The sequence below is a fragment of the Anopheles merus genome, unplaced genomic scaffold, assembly GCF_017562075.2.
Source record: "Anopheles merus strain MAF unplaced genomic scaffold, AmerM5.1 LNR4000037, whole genome shotgun sequence".
NCBI classification, from domain to species: domain Eukaryota; kingdom Metazoa; phylum Arthropoda; class Insecta; order Diptera; family Culicidae; genus Anopheles; species Anopheles merus.
In genome coordinates this window covers 67221-91509 of record NW_024427617.1, presented here as the reverse complement: position 1 = coordinate 91509, position 24289 = coordinate 67221, and the positions used below count along the sequence as shown (strand labels likewise).

The window sequence follows — 24289 nt, the reverse complement described above, 5'->3', positions numbered from 1 at the left end:
TAACCCATTGCCTCATATGAACTCTTGAAAACATGGGTGTGTGAGTGAACAACGATGTGTTGAAGCGTTGAAGTTTATGTCAGAACTTCGGTAGAAGCCGGACAAACAAGAAGCTTGCAGTTTCGTCCTTGGTGTTCAACAGCCAAAACACTGAGTAAAAAGAAATAAACGATCTATCCAGGAGCATCAGAATAGCGGAGAAACGCTGGGAAAATAACAAAACAACGTGAAAGAGTGTTTTATAATAAACTTGTTGTTTAATATGGATTGAAAAGTACGCATGTTTTGTTTTGGGCCGGTAGCTTGTGCACAACGTGATGACAATTCTCAAAATGGCACCAGAAAAAATGCTTCACACTGACGTTTCAACTGTTATAATAAGCTTAAACTCTGCAATATCGCTTGCTCTTTAAGCCAATTTTAAGCCTGCTCTTTAAGCTTCCAGCAACTCGAAAAACGCTAACAATCTGCTCGAAAATGTCACTTGGGTCGAGGTGCCGTTTACGTAGCTGCTCTTTTCCGATGCCAGAAAGGCTGCTACCTCCGCAATTTCTGCAAACAAATATTTTAAATTTAGTCCAATCTAATTCCAATTGCTCATAGAACACTTATCATACCTTCCGGATTTCCGAAGCGACGCAACGCACATTGCATGATGATCATATCTTTCACCTTCTGCGGCACCGTCCCCGTCATCGGCGTGTGGATGAACCCGGGCACGATCGCATTCACCCGGATGTTGTACCGGCCGAACTCGCGTGCCACCACCTAGGTCATCGCTTCCACCCCGGCCTTGCTCGGGGAATAGTTCGACTGTCCGATGTTGCCGGTGCGGGCAACGATCGACGACACGTTCACCATCGAACCGGCCAGCTCGTGCTCGATCATGGCCCGGCCGAAACGTTGCAGCACCAACCACGTACCCTTCAGGTTCACGTTGATCACCGCATCAAAGTCGGACTCGGGCATCTTCAGCAGGAAGTTATCGCGGGTAATACCTGCCGAATTAACGACCACCGTCGGTGGTCGCTTGTACCGGCCAATCACTTCATTCAGCACGGCATCAACACTGTCGCCGGAAGAGACATCCATCTCGTAGGCCGCATTGTCGCCCGCCGTGAGCGATGCGATCGTTTCCTGGGCCGCCTGTACGTTACGATTAGACGACGAACTTGTTATTATTGTTTTTAATCGTATGAACTGCGGAAACTGAACTACTTGTTGCTTTTGTTTTCGTTTTCGGTTTTGTTCCTTTTTTTGCTTGCTCTCCCTCATAATTTGTTTACTCCGCGTTGATCTGCGTGTTTCCCAATCACTGTTCACGCTTCGGAATCGGAATCCACTATCCGGTCGTTTGCCTTCGGTGGAAGGTGGGGCAATTTTGTGAATTGTTATATCCATTATTGTAGATTTAAAATTAGATTATAGATTAGATTAGATTAGACTAGATTATAGCATATTATAGCATGTAACTGTACGGAGAGAAATGAGAAATAAAACCCGGCACTTCTCGTTGAGCCTTGCAAGTGAATGGATGGTGTGATTATAACAGTTGGCGACGAGGCGGGCAATACATTAAAAAACGAATCGATAATGGCTACATTTAATATCGAGCCGTTTGTGCACGAGAAGTCAACTTGGCAAAGATGGGTTAAGCGGTTTGTTGGTGCTGCTAAAGTGTTTAAAGTGGATCAAGCGGATATGCAGCAGACGCTCCTGCATTACATGGGCAGTGAGACTTACAACGTGCTGTGTGACTTACTCTCGCCGGACGAACCGGAAGCGAAAACGTACGACCAGATCGTCAGCGCGTTAGACGATCATTTCGACCCCAAACCATTGGAAATGGTAGAGCTGTGGAAGTTCCGACAACGCACACAAAAGGAAGCAGAAAGCATCACCGAGTTCGTGGCGGCGTTACAACGTGAAGCGAAAAACTGTGCGTTTGGTGATTATTTACAGAAAGGGCTGCGGAACCAGTTTGTGTTCGGTTTACGTGACAAAATGATACGCGCGAGGTTAATAGGCGAAAAAGACTTAACGTTCGAGAAAGCAAAGCAAGTCGCATTCTCGATGGAAACAGTCAACGACGGTGTCGAAATTTTAGCCCAACGGGCTCAGTCAGTAAACTTTATGGATCGATATCCAGCGCCAAGAAGCAAGCGGTATTGTTTCCGATGCGGCAGTTCATCGCACTTAGCGAATAAATGCGAATACAAAATGAAAGTGTGTGCGTTATGTAACAAGGTCGGTCATTTACAACGCGTGTGTTTCAAAATGGGGAAAGCACATGGGATGAACAATAAGAAACGAGTGAGTAGGACAGCAAATCTCGTGGAGCAATGCGAAGATAGTGACAGTCAGGATACAGAAGAGGATCAAATCCATAAAATAGATATTTTCCAAGTAGAAAATGTGAAAGATAGCAAAAAAAGTTTTGTGAACGTACAAATTGGAAAATCACCAATTAAGTTCGAGGTAGCCAGTGGTTCACCAGTTACTCTAATTAACGAACACGACAAAGAGAAATATCTTTAAAATGTCAAGCTCGTACAAACGGACGTAGAACTGAGAAGTTATTGCGGTGGGAAAATTTCTGTCGCAGGAATGGCTGAAGTGAAAATCAAGACAAAAGAAGGAATAAAGAAACTACGATTGTTCATAGTTGGGGGCAATAGGCAACCATTGTTGGGTCGCGAATGGATGAGAGCCTTAAATTACGATTGGAATAAAATCTTGCATGGTAAACAGTACACAGTGGATAAAATTATTGAATCATCGAATACCCAAAATGGTTTAAAAGCAATATTAGACGAATTTCCTGCAGTATTTTTGGACACAATAGGAAAAATAGAAGGTGTCAAAGCATCTTTGCATTTGAAAAATGGGTCAAACCCAACGTTTCTTAAAGCGCGGCCTCTTCCATTTTCTATTCGAGATACAGTGGAAGAGGAATTAAAGAACATGGTGGATAAAGGCATACTAGTTAAGGTAGAGAGAAGCGAATGGGCGACCCCAATAGTACCAGTTAGGAAAACGGGTAACAAAGTAAGACTGTGCGGAGATTATAAACTAACAATTAACAAAGGGCTATTAATTGATGATTTCCCTCTGCCCACCATCGATGAACTTTTTGCAAACATGAGTGAAGGAAAAAAATCCTCAAAGCTCGATTTAGCCCAAGCATACTTACAAATGGAAATCAGGGAGAAAGATCAACACCTACTAACGCTGAATACGCACATGGGACTTTATCAACCCACTAGGCTTATGTATGGGGTAGCCTCTGCCCCAGCCATATTTCAAAGAGAAATAACTTCAATTCTACAAGGTATACCAGGAGTAACAGTATTCTTAGATGACGTTAAAATAACAGCCCCTAATGATACGGAACATTTACAAAGATTACGAGAAGTACTAAAACGGTTTAATGATCACAATATGCGAGTAAACTTAAAGAAATGCGAATTCTTAGAAGATAAGATTGAATACTGCGGCTACATGATAGACAAGAAAGGAATCCATAAATTACAAGGCAAAATAGATGCGATAGAAAATATGCCAAGACCAGAAAACAAAGAGCAAGTACGCGCACTGTTAGGTTTGGTAAATTATTATGGAAGATTCATGAAAAACCTTAGCACACACATGTACCCAATCAACAATTTACTTAAAGATGAGGTTGCTTTTGAATGGTCTCCAGACTGTGAGAAAGCTTTCGCATGGATGAAAGCAGAAATGCAATCGAAACAAGCGCTTACACATTACGATACAAAATTACCATTAATATTAGCCACGGATGCATTGCCTTACGGCGTGGGGGCAGTATTAAGTCACGTTTACGCAGATGGAAGCGAAAAACCAATACAATATGCGTCGCAAACCCTTACAAAGACTCAGCAAAGATATACACAGATCGACATAGAAGCGTACGCCGTAGTTTTTGGCATAAAAAAGTTTTTCAAATATCTATACGGTCGAAAATTCATACTAGTAACAGATAACAAGCCATTGACACAGATTTGGTCCCCACAAAAAGGGCTTCCGACACTCTCAGCTATGCGCATGCAACACTACGCAGTATTTTTAGAATCATTTAACTTTGAAATCCGATATAGAAACTCAAAAGACCACGGAAATGCGGATGGCATATCTCACTTGCCGTTAAAGGGCGAACCCATATGCGAGGCAGACGAGATCGATGTCTTACAAATCAATCAGACTGAATCACTACCAGTACAGGCAAAAGAAGTTGAAATATATACATTGAAAGACACTACAGTGCAAGAACTAGTAAGGGCATTGAGGACAGGCCGGACAGTAGAGGGTCGATTTAGATTCGGAATAGATCAAACCGAATTCAGCTTGCAAAACGATTGTTTAATGCGCGGAATTAGAGTTTACATCCCAATACTTTTGCGTAAAACGCAACGCTAAAATATTAAAGGAGCTACACATGGGTCATTTCGGAATCTCACGAATGAAATCCTTAGCTAGGACATACTGTTGGTGGGACTCTATAGATCGTGACATAGAAGAAACAGCGCGTGACTGTATGCACTGTGCGAAAGTTAGAAAAAAAACCCACAAAAGGTGCAAGGATATAGCTGGGAACAACCAGTGGAACCGTTTCAACGCATACACATAGACTTTGCAGGGCCATTTTTGGGACTTAATTTCCTAATAATTATAGATGCAGGAACAAAGTGGCCGGAAGTAAAAATAATATCAGACACGACAACAGAAACCACGATAGAAAAATTAAGAGAATTCTTTGCTACATTTGGGTTACCAGCCATACTAGTGTCAGACAGAGGTACACAATTTACATCAGAAAGTTTTCAAACGTTCCTAAAGAAAAACGGAATTTTACACAGAATGGGTGCTCCATACCATCCGGCAACAAACGGTCAGGCAGAGAGGTTTGTTCAAACATTTAAACAGAAGTTGAAAGCGCTATCATGCTCTAGACCCGAGGTACACCTACATTCACAAAATATTTTATGGGCATATCGTAGGACGGCACATCCCAGTACCGGGAAAAGCCCTGCTATGGCCGTTTTTGGAAGGCAATTAAAATCAAAATTGGACCTAACGATTCCCGGATCCGAACAACATACATCAGATAAAGAGAGAGAAAGAACAGTTAGATCATTTGATGTGGGTGATAGGGTATCAGCCCGTGATTTTATGTCCAATAATGAGAAGTGGAGGTTTGGAAAAATATTAGAGAAAATAGGCACACTCCATTACAAAGTACAATTAGACGACGGAAGGGTATGGAAACGACATATAGATCAGTTGAGCCCCGGACCAGGAATGCAGTGGGAGGAGAGTAATCTTAACTCACAGCAAAGAATACCTTTCGATATGTACCCTCCAATAACAGAAAACAATATACCCCAAAACATCAGCACAACGAACCAACGAACAAGAGACACACCCCTAAACGAGAATCCAACAGATAGCGCAGAATATTTACGTAGATCAACAAGAGTAAGGAAAGCGCCTCAAAGGCTAAATCTATAATTTCCTTAGGGGAGGAGAGTTGTTATATCCATTATTGTAGATTTAAAATTAGATTATAGATTAGATTAGATTAGACTAGATTATAGCATATTATAGCATGTAACTGTACGGAGAGAAATGAGAAATAAAACCCGGCACTTCTCGTTGAGCCTTGCAAGTGAATGGATGGTGTGATTATAACATGAATGATTTTTAACGCGGAGCCGCAGGCCCAGTGAACCGTTCGAAGATCTTTGTTTATCGTCGGAGGTCGGTTGGGCTCGTTTAGCAGGTCCTAAGCAATAGGGTTTTCCGAAATCTTCACCTTGTTTACCGCATAATGAACACAACACACAGAGGGGCGAGAGTGGTGGTCGAGTCGAGCGATAGTTATGTATGGTGCGGTGTGACCAGTCAAGGGCGGTAAATAGTCCAATGTCAACAATGATGACGCAAACTGGCTTGATTGATCATTTCATGATACTGTGTCATGATGATTCATCATTGTTACTGATGCGTCTACTATGACGCCAAATCTATCTGTTGGAACCTCGCACCAAAGGTATCCAACTACCTGTCATAAACGGGACATTTAAAACAAGCGTAGGCGTGAAACGATCAAGACACGAAGCGTAACCGAAGAAAGGGGTTTAAAAAGGCCGCAAAAGAGGAACGAGGCTCTTTTCTAAACCAACCGCGGAAAACCGACAAATTTTTTGGCGTGTAATAGTACAATAAATCATTTTTGGCAAGAAATTTAATCCGCCTTGGTTTTAGTTCCCAACATTCCAAAAAATTTGGTTCGATAAATCCAAACACATTTTGGTTCGATAAATCCAAAATAAATTGGATTTGGAAATTCGTCAAACGATTTCGTGTACGGCATTCCTCGTTCGTCGTGTAGTTTCGCGAGTGGAATAAATAAATCACGCGCGGTGTGTATCGAAGTGCCTGTGACCGAAAAGTGCAAGTGCAATGGAGCAGCAGCAATCGCGTGTTATGCCAAGGGCAGAGCCGGCTACCACAGGGACTGTCCAAGGGACAGAACGTGTCAACGTTTACACTAGCCCCCGCGGAGCATCGTCCACCCCAGGAGCATTGCGCGAGACTTTCTCCCCGTCGGAAGGTTCCACCGTGGAATATGTGTACGAGTGGGCAGCAAGTAAGGCGGAAAAATTGCAGCAGTACCAGCCAACCTCGTCAGAAGATGACGCCCGGAGGCGCGTTCCTCAAGAAGGAAGTGAGACCCCTCAACAATGAGCATCGAGTAAGACAGGTGAGGCAAGTGGTAACGGTCCGGCAAATCCAGATCGCGACGAGGAAGAGACGCTATCAGCGTCCGAAAGTGCACGATGGGTAAGTGATGAGCGGCATAGACGGCGTATTGTGCTTGAACGCGAACTACTAAAGCTCGATATCGCGGAAGCGCAAACTGGCGAGACAGCCATCGCGCAGCCCTCGAACACTCTGGGACGAAAAGATAAAGAATTTCAAGAGTGGGTCCGCGACATGGAGAGTTCCATGCGCCAGCCCATTCACGACAAGGATGGCCCTTCGCGGGGTCAACATCCTGTGGTTCAACACCCTGACGCGAGGATCACACGCACACTAAATCCCCGCACGATGCAATATGGCCACGGCATGTACGCAACACAACAGGATGCAGGGTACGCGACACACATGCAGCATGCAGGATACGCGACGCATCCGCGAGACATTGCATTGTACGAGACACAACCGAATGCGACACAGTACGGGTACACTCCGCATCAAGCGTACGCGAACCGCCCGGAAAACTCATTGCACTTTGGGAATACGGAGCACTTGGGTCACACAACACTGCACAACACACGACCACAGATACACGGCACTTTCTTAAGCCAGAGCCAGATAGCAGCACGCCAACCTGTACCTCGAGATTTGCCACCCTTCTCTGGGAATGTGGATGATTGGGCGGTTTTTATCACCGCGTATGAACGCACTACCGCTGCTTGTGGCTATACGGATGATGAGAACGTAATCAGGCTGCAACACGCGTTAAAAGGGCCCGCGTTGGAGGCGGTTGGACACCTCTTATCCTTCCCGGACGGGTTGAACGAAGCGATCGAGACCCTCAAGTCTCGCTACGGAAGGCTCGACTTGATTGTTGAGTCCGTCATACGGAAAATAAGGTGTATAGCTGCTCCCAAGACGAACGATTTGCCCAGCTTGGTGGAGTTTGGGTTCGCTGTGAAACGTTTGCTCGAAGCAGTTAGGGCGTCGGGGCTGCATGCCTATATGTACGACGTAACGTTGTTGAAGGAACTTGTGAAGAAGCTGCCACCAGTCATCTGTATCGATTGGGCGAGGACCACAAGAAGGATGCGTGAGGTAACGTTGATGGAGTTTGGACGGTGGATTGGTGAGCTGGTGAGCGATTTGTGCCGTGTCATTCATATGACGCCCGTCCTGGGGGGACACGATACGGCACCTCGACATCCTGACCCGCTCCCAAAACGACAGCAGTTCCAACCCCAACCGTTCCAGAATCGTCGAAGTCCGCCCTCTCGACCAATCCAGATGGAATCGAACGGCACGGGGCGAGCACATCCGGCCTACTGCAACGTGACAGTCCTGCAAGAGATGAACGTTAGTGACCCGACGCCACAGACCGACATACCTGTGTCGATGCCAGCCAGGTGAGAGCTGCGGATCGCTGTCACAGTGCGAGAAGTTCCTGGGAACTACCGTAGCTGCAAGGAGAGCATTTGTGAACGAGCGAAGGATGTGCAGGAAATGCCTCGGTTACCACGCTGGCAAATGCCGTGCACCACCGTGTGGAGTAGATGGATGCGGCGTTCAACATCACGAGCTGTTGCACGCGGAGGACACATCATCCGGTATCAGCCGCCACCAGGATCAACAGACTGGGCCAACAGGTAACAACCCGGGGTCTTTTGCTAACGTTCTAACCCATGCAGGAACAAATGATGGGGCGATCCTCAAATACGTGCCGGTGTCTCTTCATGGACCACCTGGACGTGTAGATACGTACGCCTTTCTTGATGATGGGTCTACATCGATACTCATGGATGAAGGACTGAGGGACGAGCTTGGTCTATCTGGCACACCTCATCCGCTGAGTCTAAAATGGACGGGAGGAGTGACCAGAGAAGAGGATGATTCGGAGAGGCTGCAAATATGTCTGAGCGGCTACGACGAGTCACCGACGGATGAATTGACACACGTGCACACCGTGAAACAACTCGCGCTACCAGCACAGTCAGTCGACGTGGTTCAACTGGCCGCCAAGTACCCCCACCTGAGGGGACTACCTGTGAGGCCATATTCGCGGGCTATGCCTCGCATACTCATCGGAGCAGATAACTGCCATTTGGGACAACCGTTGAAGACTGTGGGAAAACACGGTGAACCGGTCGCTTGGAACACCAGCTTGGGTTGGGTCATTTACGGTCCTTGCGTTGGTGGAGACGATCAACATGCCACCTCCATGAAGACATCCTCCTGCAGTAGGCAACGGACCACCACGCCGAAAGCTGGACAACAGTGGGACACCGAGCGACAAAGCACTCGACCGAAGATCGATCTTTCCGTCGACCCGGGAACGCCTTGCAAGGCTGCGGTGCCGCAGCGGTATGTATATCTAAAAAGAAATAACGTTTTTAATCCCGTTGTAGACGACCGAGCTGACGGAAAGGTAAAGGTACACTTAGCTGAAGAACGCGGCGGAAGAGTGGGCAACAATGCTTCGACCGATCGTCGGTTCTATCCGGTGACAAAATGGTCCGATCCTTCCGTGATACACGAGAAACCGCAAGACGAGGCGGCCGTGGAGCGATTTAGAAAACCAGTATATAAGTGTAGCTTCTATCCGTTGGGGGGACCACCGCATAGCAACTGCGAGGAAACTGCCAAACACTCTGCTAGGAAGGGCCGTAAAACGATCCACCGTCTCGGCAATCGTGTGCACATATGTCCGGTGCACAAGTTACAGGCTTGTAATAACTTACGCAATGATTTAGGCACAGGGAAGTAATTGTTCGGAAAACAGCACGGGATCACGGCATACCACGAGGTAGTTTGCAATAAGGAGACAGAATGTAAACAAATGCACGCGTTTTTATGACAGGTCACACAAGGAAGTGAAGCCACAGCTAAAATGGCGCAAGGTGATTAAAGGCAAATCAGATAAGCTGTGGTACACTTGGGGGGATAATGTTGGAACCTCGCACCAAACTACCTGTCAGAAACGGGACATTTAAAACAAGCGTAGGCGTGAAACGATCAAGACACGAAGCGTAACCGAAGAAAGGGGTTTAAAAAGGCCGCAAAACAGGAACGAGTCTCTTTTCTAAACCAACCGCGGAAAACCGACAAATTTTTTGGCGCGTAATAGTACAATAAATCGTTTTTGGCAAGAAATTTAATCCGCCTTGATTTTAGTTCCCAACACTATCGGAGCCACGTATATTTTAGGACAAATTTCGAGAAACAATGACCTTACCAATGAAATTCTTTGAATCATTTGTACATTTCTCTTTTCACTCTGTGCAAAAGTAAAATCTTTCTTTGTAATGTGAAATTATAATGGTCAATCGCATTTCAATGACAGCAAATCGTAGCAGGCTACTTGTGGATTTGCTCCTGGTGACGATATTTTTTTCATAATTCCATCGTAGTTCACATTGATTTTAATGCAACAGAGCGATTCACTTCATTCTTCAGCTGATTGTCGAATAAAGCAGTTGAGTTTTTGGTAGTGTGACGGTGATGAAAATTTCCTAAAACTTGAACAATACTGTACACTGTTTTGTAAGATAGCCTGACAGGAACAGGGCACATATTTTCTGTGATCGAAGCTTGTGGAAGCCGGTTTGAGCATAATCACAAGTAAGTAGGACTACCTCGCGTCTACCTTTACCGTTTTATACTTAGAAAAGTTATAAATCTTACCAAAGATTTCACTGATTTTCGAACGCATTGTACTAAGATTCGCAAAGCATATTTGTGTCATTTTCTTTGCACTATCAAGCATATTCGATTATTTTAATCGAAGCGTCTTGATCTAAAGCTGAACAATGTTTCCGGGATTCGTTTACTTAAGAGCAATTAATCTAGTTAAGAAAGGCGATTTAGAGTTGTAATTTGAGAGAGACTGTGGACCGATTGTAAAATCAACCGCCTTTTAAAATTATCTTTATGCTTATATAGTGAAATCTAAGCCTCTAAGGTTAACCTCCTAAAGACTTACAGCTTAGAGAGGCGTTTATCTTAGCGGACTCAAATCATCGTAGGTATTGCTCCTGAGACAAACCTGCCATGGGTAAAATTCCCTGTACTGAAATTTGGCTTTCGACTAACACCAAACAAAATATTTCTGAAAATTGCCTTGGAAACAGTACACTTACAGAAAGAACAAAAGCAAGGGCAGCTGAGGTCAAGCTTTAATCAATTCAAGCTTTATTTATAACAAAGATGGTGTGAAATTTGTGACACATTTGGCAACCAGATGTTTGTCAAATGTGAGCTTTCATTTGGTTTTCCGGGTTTGGTTTTTTTACACGGGTTTCTTAAATTATACCTAGCGTGCCTGTGTTTTATCAACTATCCGTGCATTGTGAATGCGGCAAACGTTTTCCTGTTTATGCCTAGGTTTTGCGGAAGTTTTATTGTTTATATGTGGCACGTTTTCCTTATTTATGTTCTGGGGTAAAACACAAGAACGTTTACGCTTCTGGTGTTTAACGTTTCTTTCCTGGCTGCTGGATATGCGCTTACGCTTCTGGTGGTTAACGTCTTTTTACCTGGCTTTTGACAATGCTAAGTTAGATGTGACCTACTGTTAGCAGTAAATCTGCTACACAGTATTCAATAGTGAACGCTTTTTAGTTGAACGCTGTATAGTTGGCTGAAAGTTCATTAAAGAAGCATGCGTTTGTATAGAAAATCCGATATTTGAAAAAATCATAAAAAAAACTTATTAGCCGCGTTTCGACGAAACGATTTCTGCTTGCAAACTCCTGTTAAAATCACCGTTTCCCATGCAATGGAAAATCAAACAGAGCTGGGCAAATCTTATTCATGCAATTTTTGTCGATGGCAAGAATCTTTACTTGTAATCTTTTAATAGGTGCAAAGAAAACTGTGTATTTTGTTATTTAAACTTTTTTTTGGATGCCTGCACTTGAGAGAACATTCTTTTAAAAGTTTTTAGTGATTTTCGTATTGTAAAAACATGTGTTGATGTGTTAACCAGAATCGTGTCATGGAAACGCAAAACTATTCGCGTTTCTTTTTTTGACTGTGGAAGGGGAAAGATTCGCCATTAAACGATCTTTCCGTGAAGAGTTATCTATTGCCTGTTGAAAAAAAAATCATTTTGGCAAAAAACTTGCCAACTAAAAAGCACATAGGGTAACTGTACCAGTATTGGGCAGGTTAATTCAGCAGCAGCTCGTACACTTACAGTTTTTATTATTTTTCATGAAAGTGACATTATTTGGAACGATAAACTATCGTATTATGTTCTGCTATTTTTTATTTTCCAATTTAAATGTATTTTTTAGAGATATTCGTGAAAATGCAAACACTGTTTTTGTTATTATTTTCGGCAGGCTGTGCTCCTATTTTCGGCAACGCGAATATGGGTCAGAAAACGTTTTAATTAATGCCAATAGGTAGACAAAAATGTTAAAAACAGTTTTACACTTTCACTTTCCTAAGATTGGTGTTGAAAATTGCTTAAATTATTAATTTTATGTTGCCCATTTTGGGCATTTTGCCGCCAATTTTTACAGTCACTTTGATGTAGGCTACAAACAAAGTAGGAATTCGAGAAATGAGACTGCCTGACTGACGGCTATAGAGTACGGTTCCGACTGTCTCACAAATTATTGTTTTTCTCTCAAGTCATTGGATTATGCATAGTGAAATTGGTGATATTTGATACAAGAAATGTGGTTTTATGTGTCGACATGCGCATTGTAGTGTTCTTCTTGTCAACTTTTTAATGATTATTCAGCAAAATCAAAAGTATGTTATTGTTTCATGTTTCGGCAGGAGCCCACAGCATTGATCTGTCAAAAATCAACATTCCCTGTTTACCTATACCTACAGTCAGTCCAAAAAGTATTCGTCTAGCTGAATATTTTGCAGAAAAAGGCGAATTATGGCCGCAATAGGCATGGGGTGGTAAAAGTAATCATGGGGTTTGAGAAAGGGACCATCAATACACACGTTTTGCTAAAAAATAAGCATTTAAATAGTACTATATCAACCAAAATACATAAAAAACTAAAAAAAAAGTCGTTTGATGGGCGCGCAAAAAGTATTCATCCATCAGACTTTTGGCGTAATATGCGTAAGAAAACAAAGGTTGTGGAATCAAAAAATGTCCTGATGTTGTTTCTTATTGCATTTATGACTATTGGTGACTACTTGCACAACGCAAGAACTCATTTGAACCTTTAAAAAGGCGTATTTTTGATCCACTCATCCTACAAGACTTGTTCCAATTATTCTCTGGTGCAAATATTGCATTTCCGGACTACGTGGCCAAGTTCCATTGAAAAAATGGCAAATGACATCACATTGAGAGTCTATTAAATCATTTTCATCAGTTTGTTTTCAGCTGGTTTGGCGTTTCGAGCAAATGACAATGCTCTGTATGTTTTCCAGCTCGACTGTTCTTAATACATGTGATACATTTTAAGTAAAATTTCTCAGAACTGGGACTCAAAGTACTTAAAAACTGCATGAATATGTTTCCCCATCTCGTCTCCAATCATTTTGAATCATTTTTCTAGCTCACCTTACCTCACTGAGCCCTAGTATCATGACTCCATGTTGCTACCGATACACGAGATTTTGATGTTGCATCTTAGTAGACTGTTTTCGCTATGGTAGACGTCAGCCGTATGACCTTTTCGATTTAAACATGTTTTAATATGTTAGTAGAGCCTAATTTGAAACAAATTCCTGAATTATTTGATGCACCTTAACAGATTTGGCCACTTTCTGTGTATGATATTATTCAAACAAAACATGTTTGAAACAACTCACTCATTCAAGCTATTACATGACCAGCTACGATGAAATGCAGCATGACCCATCAACCAAACGTGACCCATCTATTCTCCTGACCTTATTGGCCATCACAAAATGCACTGATTCTTTCGTAAAATTTGATTTTTTGGACATTAAACCGATTCTTTCATTAGATTAACCGTCAAGGATGGCTACTAACATGGCAGTTTGTCACACAATTAGTGTCAGAAAAATGGCCAAACTCTGATCAAATAAAGGAACGAGGCCTCCCACACATTTTGTAACCTTCAAAAATGGGTAGGATAGGTTATGCATAAGTTAAAGATACGATTTGCGCCTTCATGCTTCAATCATTTAACTTCCCCGCCTTTAGTGCCTCTCTGACCGCTTGAAGTGCAATTGAAACAACAGAAATGTATTAATTTAGAAGGAAGTCATCAGTAGATTGATAATAATACATTTAATTCACGTCTACGTAGTGTTTGTCCAGCGTAAATAATTAAAAAGCTAGATGGACGAATACTTTTTGCGCGCCCATCAAACGACTTTTTTAGTTTTTTATGTATTTTGGTTGATACAGTACTATTTAAATGCTTATTTTTTAGCAAAACGTGTGTATTGATGGTCCCTTTATCAAACCTCATCATTACTTTTATCTCCCTATACGCATTGCGGCCATAATTCGCCTTTTTCTTTAAAATATTCAGCTAGACGAATACTTTTTGGACTGACCGTATGTATACTTTACCTTCTTGAATAAAAAAAAAGAGTCAACATGTTCGTTCCCGACATCAAACCCCTAGTGCAGTGGTTTTAAACCGGTTGAAAACCGCTGCCCTAGTGGAAAGTGGATGGTGATTCGATATGATACGATGATAGCGATTTCGATGTGAAATATTACTCTTTGGTGGATTCTGATATTCTGTAACAAATATCAAACAAAATCCATAAACTGTGCATTTAGCTATTACGTCGTTAAAAATGTCTTCTCGTTTTGATTTATGTAAAAAATATGGAGTATTGGCACTTGTAATTGGTGCCTACTTTGATCTCCAGGGTGGCCACTCAACCGGGAAAACCGGGAAAACCGGGAATTAGCCGGGAGTTTTATTTTTCCGGGGAAAAAACCGGGAAAACCGGGAAATTATCACAAACTTTTGTCATCACTGTTTACCATCGTACTAATCTTACTAATCGATGAGGAACGTTTATGCGTTTATTTTTTCCAGTGTCCTCTTCGATCGTTTGTCTGGCTGCCCGGTTGGAAATCATGGAGGAGCGGATTGGGTCATTGGAGCGGGAGGTGAAATTAAGTAACCTAAAGCTATCCCGAATAGAAGAAAAGTTGAAAGAGCAGACACGGCAATTGTCGATGTTGATCGACCAAAAAGTGTTGAACGAGCCACAAAAACAGGAGCAGGTGCCGCAGCCGATAGAGGAAACAGAAAAGGATAAGGATGACGAGCAAATCCCGGTTCTGCCAGTAAGAACCGTAACAGACCTTTATATATTGAACCGTAGATGTGCCATAAATGAAGCGTTTTTACAGCAAATGGTAAGAGTAAACGTGGGTAATGACCATTAACCGGAGGAGTTAACCGATTTGTATCTTTCAGGCGGAAAAATTACAACAGATTGTGTTCGCATCGGAAAAGAGAAACCGGAACGCCAGACGAGTGATGGAGACGCTCGTCACGTACGACGTTCTATGCCAATTTAATTGGACTGGAAGAAATGCCAAAAATTACCGTACGTATTTAAGCACATTGTCGTCTCTCTCTCTCTCTCTCTCTCTCTCTCTCTCTCTCTCTTTCTTTCGCTCGCAAAATCCAAATCTAATCTAAATATTCTTTCTTTTCGCTCTCTTTTCTCTTCAGTAGCCACAACCAAGAACAGGTTTGCAAACCTGCATGGCATTATCGCTCTGCTAGTCAAAGCCCTCAGTTTTGGGCTTAATGCAGAGCAGACGGAGCAGGAGCGATCATCCATTACCAACAGTGTTCGCAATGCCGTGAACAAATCATCGCAAAACAAGAAGCGATTCTGCCAGACACGAAATGAATGAAAGCTCCTGTAGGGGGGTGGACGTCGTACGTGACGAGCGTCTCCATCACTCGGCTCACGTTCCGGGCTCTCGTTTGCGATGCGACCACCTCCTGTTGTAATTCTTGGCGCTGCCTCATGCTCATGATGTTCCTGCTCGTCTTCCTGATCCTCATCTGTTTCCTCTATCGCGTTGTGCTCTTCGCTGCTCAGCTGCGGCACATGCTCCTGAACCTCATCTTCATTCGCCGAATGCCGTTCCGCATCGGGTTGTCGAGCAGCTACTGTTTGTTCGATTAACATCGACAATAGCCGTGTCTGCTCGTCCTATTTTTGCTCCATTCTGGATAGCCGCGGGTGAGACAATCTGCTCGCCCGATAGCCCTATTGCAACCTTGCACCTCGGTACACACTTAGCACGCGGTATGGTGAGCGTGACCGAACCCTCGACCCCTCAGCTTCAATCAGCGATAGCCTAACTAACTAGGCGATTTCAGGGTTCCGGGGCTGTTCAGACAAGATGATCAAGAAGCAAAGAAGATGATAAAATTTGTAAAATAAAATATGATCTAGGGGTAACGCGGTTCCTTTCTAGCGATTGCTTGAGTATTTTTTGATTAACTTACAAGTTATTTACGGAAGAGAAAGAGATAGAGAGAGAGAAAGATAGAGAGAGAGATAGAGAGATAGAGAGAGAGAGAGAGAGAGAGAGAGAGAGAGAGAGAGAGAGAGGGGTGGGGGGATAGAGAAAGAGCGCAGTGCTATACCAAAGCCTCATCAGCTGAACGCATTCTATTCCGCAACCCCATGTGCATCAAAGCTGTGTACAACTGTATCGTTCGTTCGGTTCTGGAATATTCGTGCGTAGTCTGGAGCCCAACTACCGCTTCTTCAATTGCTCGACTTGAGGCGATTCAACGTAAGCTCACGAGATATGCCCTACGCCTACTTCCCTGGCAGGATCGCAATAATCTTCCTCCGTATGCTGCGCGGTGCCGTCTTCTAGGCCTTGAACCTCTTTCGGTTAGAAGACGCAATGCACAGTGTTCTTTCATCGCTGGATTGCTAAATGGCTCTATCGACTCATCGCCTTTGTTGCATCGAGTCGATATATATGCACCATCCCGAACACTTAGGTCTAGAGAAACTCTACGGCTCGCTCAACCCCGTTCCAGTGCTGGTCGGTCAGACCCTATGTTCCGCATGTCGGCTGTCTTCAACACTGTCTCGGATTGCTTCGACTTCGACATCTCAACTCAGTGCCTCAAGGAACGTCTCCGGCTTTTGCCGGGGCCGCAGTGAATTGCGATGCAAATCTTGTTTTTGCTATGTATTTTTTTTATTGAACTGTTACATCTTAATTAGGCCATACGGCCCGTTGAAGATTAATAAATAATAATAATAATAATAATAAGTTATCGTACAAATAAATCTTGATCGTGAACAAACCAATGCCAATATCAAACAGCGTTAATACTGCTTCAAACATATCACAACTACTCTAAACCTATTATTGGGGTCCTTTCCGTTTTAAAATGGTAGGTTGAAATTTCAGCCTGTCAGCTGTTTGCATTGTATAGCAGTTTTCGAGCAGCTATCTAAGTGCGTATAATGTACAGGTGGGCTTATCCCAAGGTGTATGAATTTAGAAGACAGATTTTTATCGCTTCTGTTTCTGAATGAAGATTTTAAGAGTGTTTTGAGTATTCGTCAAGTCTCCAGAAAGCTTGTTTGAACAAAAGTTTTCACCCATCCTGTCAAAAAGTGATATTAAAATTTGGTGGTGTTTATATTTATCCCAAGGTGCATTCAAGAGATCCGGTGATGGAATCCAGAATAGAAGTATATGCAGTCCAGGTGTTCTCATAGCATGTTTTTTATAAACAAATTTGAATATCACTTTTTGACAGTGTTGCCACGGTTGTAGCAATCTATTTATTTGAGTAGTGTTTTAGACCTTCTTAGAACTGGCGCTCGCGTATTATAAATTTTCGCCGCACAGTTTAAAAATTGGTCTGTTTTCTCTCGCTTGACTTTTGCTACTAACTTCCTCGATGGCGGCTATTCTTCGTCAGCTGATCCGTCTTGACCCCGCTTGACCCTGTTTTGTGACCGCTGCCGAACTTGTTTCTAATTGGCCCTATTTTTGGATCAGTTTGTTGTCTCGCCTTAAGGGTTATCTTTTCATCCTTTTCTCCTTTCCTAGCGCCATCTGGTGTTATTTGCTATAGCTATTCGAGCTGTCCGCTGACAGCTCGTTGTTTTGATATTGTTTGGTGCATCTAATATGCACGAGGATGATATCGTGTCAACAGACAGGATAGGTGAAGACTTTTGCACAAAAAAGCTTTCTGGAGGCTAGACGAATACACAAAACACTCTTAAAATCTCCATTCAGAAACAGAAGCGATAAAAATCAGCCTTCTAAATTCATACACCTTGGGATAATCCCACCTGTATATTATACCCACTTAGATAGCTGCTCGAAAACTGCGATACAATGCAAACAGCTGACAGGTTGAATTTTTAGCCAACGAACTTAAAACGGAAAGGACCCCTTTGACAGATTAAATGTCAAATCAGTACAATTTGCTGCCAGTTCGGTATATATTGCATTTTTGCTAACAAATTGAAACCGCTAAAAGCCAGAAATATTAGAATTTTCTGCACGAATCATATCAAATAAACGATAAAGTGTATACAAGTATTAATATAAATCAGAAACTGCGTGTAATAAATAGTATTTTAGTCAAAAAACGTGAAATTCGACTTAGGCGGCTTTATTTGACTCAAAATTAAGAAACCCCCTGAAATCTCCTGCATCTATTCGTGAGGTGCATCATCAGCGTCTTGCGAGTAACAGCATAATGTATGGCTGCTGTTTTATAGGAAATCCGTTCTTCGCAGATTTTTATGTTTTCTTCAGTGGCTGGTTGGTCCATGACTTCTGTTTACCCTTTTTTAAGGTTGTGTGATGACATCTGTTAATCAATCATTGATAGCAGATGAAAATATCTTTGCCACGTGGTAAAGTCTTTACATTTTAGTGTCATGATGGTACAAAGCAATATTCGTAAAGCCTTTTTTGTCGTTTTTTCATCAGTTGTTTGCTCATACAAAACTTCCAAAAATATAAAGAATGCATATTTATATCGCTTAAGATCTATAGTAGCCAAGTTAGATCCACACACGAGCGCACGATTGAAAATTTGTTTGTACAAATTTGATAGATATCATGCCAAAAAATGGTTCTCAAATGCGTTGTCACACCTCCAGATTGGATATTATATTGTTCAATTATTCACTAATAACTTTTATCCAGTTTTAATGACAAGTATCCAGCTTTCCCGTAATGCCCGTCTTTACTTACCATCCTCTAGATAACGATTTTTGAAAACGCTGTATGGTATAATAATTTGGAATTGATGTATCGATAAACCACGGCACACGAAGCATAGTGAACCGGGAAAACCCAAAAAAATCCTGGAAAACCGGGAAAAAAACCGGGAATTAAAAATCCTGATTCGAGTGTCAAATTTTGAGATCCAGGAATGAATTTTTCCACCAAACTTGGGTTTCATTTCGTTCAAAGCAAGGTCCTATAAATTACTATAGGTTCGTTTATACAGTGCACATTGCACAGGGGTTTCATACAAAGTCCTCAGCAACGATTTCTTCTTTCTTACCGATCTACTACTTATTCATGATGGCGACCAAAATTAGAGTAAAAAACACACCTGCAGTCTATTTAGCCAGCATGGTTCAAAACACAAACCACAAAGTTCAAATAACAAATTGTTTCAACTTCCTTGATTTGGTTCAAATTGTGTTAAAAATGATATTCTAAAAGAGCAGTTAACCCGCTCGTGAAGTAACAAATAAACCATTGGGAATTTTATTGGTCAAAATTGTTGTCCCCACTATCATTCTTCATACAACATGCCGGATTAAATGTTCCTGGCAACTGATTGCTGATTGTGATAATAATTCGATTGTATTGGGTTTGGTATGTCTGGTGGAAATTGTCAATTATTGATTTATCACTATACCATATTTCAATAAGATAGGGAAAAAAGTATTTTTAGGATTGCCCCTTTTACTCGCATTTTCTAAATCTGTTTAAATCCAAGCTAGAACCCGTTTGGAAAAGTCATATTTATGTCAGAAACATCCGCAAAATCCGCTCCACTGATATTCCAAGCACGTAGCATTAGAGTTCAGGTGTTTGTTTTTTACGCTGACTCAAAAATCGGATACGCTTCCATCTGCACGTTGCGAGCAAATCTTTCGGCAGGCAGTGTTGGTCGGTTCAAGTTCACCCCCCACCGTGCAGAAGAGGGCATCACTTTCCCCACTCGTCACAGACCAGTTATGTAAATTGATTTGAACAAAAAAAGAAGCTCAAACCAAGCCCATCGGCGTGCGGGTGTGAGATTTGGACCCGCCGAAAACAAAGGCGATCATCTTTGGCCAGTCAATTGCAGACAGTTCCATCAGCCGGATCATTTCGGGGCAGCATTTTCGTGAATCGCGGAAAAACAGAGCCAACGCCGCTCGCTTTTTGTCTCGCAAGCTTCAGAAACAAAGTGAAGTGACTTCAGTGAAGGAAAAATGAAGCTCCTTTGTGCCGGGCTAGTGTTGATTGTGGCGGTGCTTCATGTTGGCCACACGCTAACACCGATCGATTCGCCGGTCGATATGCTGGCGGAAGAGAGTCAGCTTCACAACGATCAAACCGTGGCGGAAGGCAACGACGAGACTATGCGGGAAAAGCGAGGACTGAAATATCAGTATCACTACAAGGAAAAGAGCTTCGGAGGAGGATTGCTGCCGTTCAAGCATACGGTCGAGAGGAAGGTCCACATCAAGCACGGACACCATGGGCTGCTCGGTGGACACTACCGCGAGGTGACCAAGGTCAAGCAATTCGGATTCGGACGCTAATTAAACGATGAACGGCGAACGAAATAGTGGACCGTTATGTTTACACAACAGTGCAGGATGAAGCAACAGCTGATGATGATTGCTGCTGTTGAGAAGGTCAGAGCACAACAGATAGTGTGCAGGCGGCGGAAAATGGAAAACAAATTTGACCTGAATTTGGGAAACAACGAACTGATACAATAAATATATGATTTTGATAATAATTATTACGGTTTGTCTTTTTTTTATGTGCAGTTACATAAGATCGCAAGATCTTGCGTCGACGTATTCGTATATGCCTTGTTGTTGGACCAGTGCTTTCGATTTTTGGAATAAAATCAAAAGCTCCATAACTACGAAAGCATTAAAATATTTCGGGGATAATGCGACGGTTTGTGTCTATGCATATCTATGCATCATTACCATATTGTGATTCTCTGATCCAATACAAGCAAAAGTTGAAGATTCAAAATGATAAATGAATGAGGTTGAAGAATGTACAATAAATGCTAATAATAACGACAGTCAATTCATCATGCAGTTGGCGTTTTTATACTGAAAACAAATTCAAGAAACAAATGGCTTAACCAAATTTCAGGCTGAACATGATTCTTTGAATGTACTTAAACCGGTATGATTGCGCATTTAACAGTTAATTGAGAGATTTAAATAGCATTTTAGTTTGTCTTTGCAAGATTATGTATGAATCCACTTTCTGTTAGTTTCAACTCATAATCATTTATCGTTGTACAATGTTTCAAAACTTTACTTGATATTGTAAATTCCCGCTCTCTCTCTCTCTCTTTTTATAAGTCATTTTGAAATAATTCAATTCTGGGATAAGATAGATTTGTTATATGTTGTTGTATATTTTGTGATTATGAAAATTGAAAATTCGTTTAAGTGATACTGCACAATTTTAAAGCAATGACAATCATGAAAAGCTACTTTACATCATTAGCATGGTATTGTTTTAATGACTACAATTTTAGAAATTATCAATAAATTTAAATTCTTTTTCGATGTAAATATCACAAATTTTAATCCACTTCGTGCTGAACATAACAAATAACCGAATAAAAATTATGTCCGTTCTCAAATACCAGTGTGCGCGTGGCACTGAGGGACGTTCAGTGGTCATACGCGTTAAATGCTTTTGATTTGATTTTGTACAGCGGTACGCTTTTTTTGCGTATGCTTGATACATAAATATAACCGTGCTTCTTAATTGTCAAGGCCAAATTATTTAGAGGCCAGCTGATTCGTCGTTAACGCATACAGGCATAAACTGCCTGCATATTTATCTTGCATTTTATAATAATTCATAATCGTGCTATGTCAAAGTCTAATGTAGAACGAGAATATTTCGATTGATTTATATCGTTATGATTTGAATTTAATTCCATTTTACTATCCTTATCATTTGCTACCTACTGCAACTACTTGGAGTAACGTTCTACGTGCACCTGCCCGGTATACACAGGATTTTGAGCCTTTTTTAGTAGCACGCAGCAGCTACAGGGGGTAGGTCCATTCTAGACTTGAACTCACGACGGGCATGTTGTGAAGTCGTGCAAGTTTGACGACTTTTTAGGACCTTTAAAAGTAGTATAAAGTATAAATAAGGTTTGATCTTTACAATAGGTAGGACTCCTCTGTGTTAGATAATAGATAATTGTTAAGACAATTTCAAAAAAGTCACAATTTAGATTCATTAGTTTGGGACACATAAATTGTGATGGTCCTACTTAACAAATGTTCTTAAATCCTATAAGCTTCAAAGTTAATATCACTGTAGCACTCAAAAGGCTTTTCAAACATAACACAAATTTTTCACCTTGCACATTTAAAATAATAAATAATATGAGAATAAAAAAAGCACTGATGAAACATTCTCGGCTTGAACTGGTTTTTAAGCTGCATATCAATAGTGATAAAAAAATAGTAATACTGCAGCAGGAAACGGTTTCTTTTTATCATTTCTTCACTGCAAAACGCTTACTTCCGAACATAACCCTCGTTCTCATCTTGCCACAAATCTTTTGGCGCGAAACCTGTTCAGCAGCTTTCAATAGTTCTACCGCGCTTCACTTGTGTGCATATTTACTTTTTGCATTTTGAAAATCTACACGAGCTGTGATGCTAGACGACACAAATGTGTTTGATTTTCGCCGTTGTTTGCACACTGATTCCTTTGACCAGAGAGGTTCTAGGGAAGCTGCTGACAGTAGCAACCTACAGTACTTTGCGAGCTGCGAAACGATTAAAAGCTTAACACGCAGGATGAAACCCGCTGTACACTGTTTGCTTGTGGTTCTAGTGTTTGATGTAGTGATTGGAGAGGATCAACTTGCCGCGATCGCACACGAGAGAGGGAACGTTGTACGAGAACGTAGATCACCGTTCTTGTCATTTCCCGGGGGCGGATTCGGTGTTGGAGTTCGATACGATGATACTCGTTACCGTAGTATACCAGGTATGCAATCCAGCGCAGGAATTTTGTTTATTGTAATTCAATTGAGTTTTACTTACAGGGTTTATCTTTCAACGATATGAAGGATACTACGGAAGCCGAATTCCCGATGCGTTTGTCAACATCTCCGACTAACATCACTGCACAGAATGATGAGTTTCGATAAACAAATGGCGCATTACGCTCTTCATCTCGGAACTTTGTCGTTTCACGCTTCCCAGCAAGCTTCCCTTCCTCGACATTCTCATCATCCAGATAAATCGTTATTAGCACCAACATGCCTCGTGGCAAGCCATCTCATCGTCTCTGTCGTGTATGTTTTCGGAAGCGTGTTTGTAAAGCCTGTTACGACGATTTGCTTGAGTGAAAATTAACGCTTCTCTCATCTCGGCTTGGCTATTTAAATCCTGTTCCGGTGTTTTCGCCGATTTCATTCGGCTTACAACCGGATTATTGAAGAGTTCGGAAAGCAATTGTCTGGAGTGAACTTTTTCCTAAAACACAAAATGAAGTGCGTCGTGTTGTTGGGGATTCTTACTGTAATCCTGAGCCTTAATGTTGTACCGACACAGTCAAATCCTGTGCCACAGATTGGATTTGAAGTTGGCTTAATAGGTCCGTACAGCGGATACGGTGGATTAGGATACGGAGGATACGGTGGTTACGGCGGAGGATAGCCATGCCCACTACGGTGGATATGGTGGATATGGTGGATACGGTGGCTACGGTGGCTACGGGCATGGTTATGGATACTACCGACGAAGACGACCATTCTTCGCTCCGCCTGCTATATTGGTTGGATAAGTTGAGCGGAAGGGAATTAAAAGAGAGAGCTGCGAAAATCTGTTTGTGATCGTTAAACTACAAATAATGCTCGTAAACGATTGTTGAATGTCGGTTACCATTATAATGGAACAGTTTAGTGAGCCAGTTTTAGGAGAAACCCCTTTCACAAAGTGAACACTATAAAATTAAGAAAAATAAATTATAATATATTGTGTTATGTAATAAAATTACTAAAAGTTATATAATTAATCATACCAATAGTTGTGTATCAACAATGTGTTCTCGGAAAGAAAAAAGTTTTATTTTTCAGTCAGAATGCTTAAAATTTTCATACTGTTGCTTGATGATACATGTGTCTCTTTTCACTGCTTTTATACGCTAATTATTGTATTAATTTTCTTTAATTGTAATCGCTGTTTCAGTTGAACCTCACCACAACAAAACAACGCAATCAACAAGTCGATGGTGGTAAAACTTAGCACTCAGTTAAGTAATTATCAGATTCTGGGC

General features: G+C 41.8%; 1 protein-coding gene, 1 long non-coding RNA gene and 1 pseudogene across 2 annotated transcripts; 2 read left to right on the top strand and 1 right to left on the bottom strand.

Moving 5' to 3' along the window:
• Window positions 1-432: 432 nt before the first annotated feature.
• Window positions 433-23131, bottom strand: LOC121601193 (annotated as a pseudogene).
• On the top strand, window positions 10117-16195 carry LOC121601194. Its single transcript, XM_041929998.1, has 4 exons — window positions 10117-10398; window positions 14784-15109; window positions 15171-15303; window positions 15432-16195. Coding segments are annotated over exons 1-4 (648 nt in total). The 5' UTR covers window positions 10117-10397; the 3' UTR covers window positions 15620-16195.
• On the top strand, window positions 22542-24028 carry LOC121601198. Its single transcript, XR_006006027.1, has 2 exons — window positions 22542-22996; window positions 23055-24028. It is a non-coding gene; the product is annotated as an uncharacterized LOC121601198 (long non-coding RNA).
• The last annotated feature ends 261 nt before the right edge of the window (window positions 24029-24289 follow it).

Coding starts and splice junctions, on each gene's coding strand:
- LOC121601194 (XM_041929998.1), top strand. Junction 15,110..15,170: donor AAGCGTTTTTACAGCAAATG/GTAAGAGTAAAC, acceptor TGTATCTTTCAG/GCGGAAAAATTACAACAGAT. Junction 15,304..15,431: donor AAGAAATGCCAAAAATTACC/GTACGTATTTAA, acceptor TTTTCTCTTCAG/TAGCCACAACCAAGAACAGG.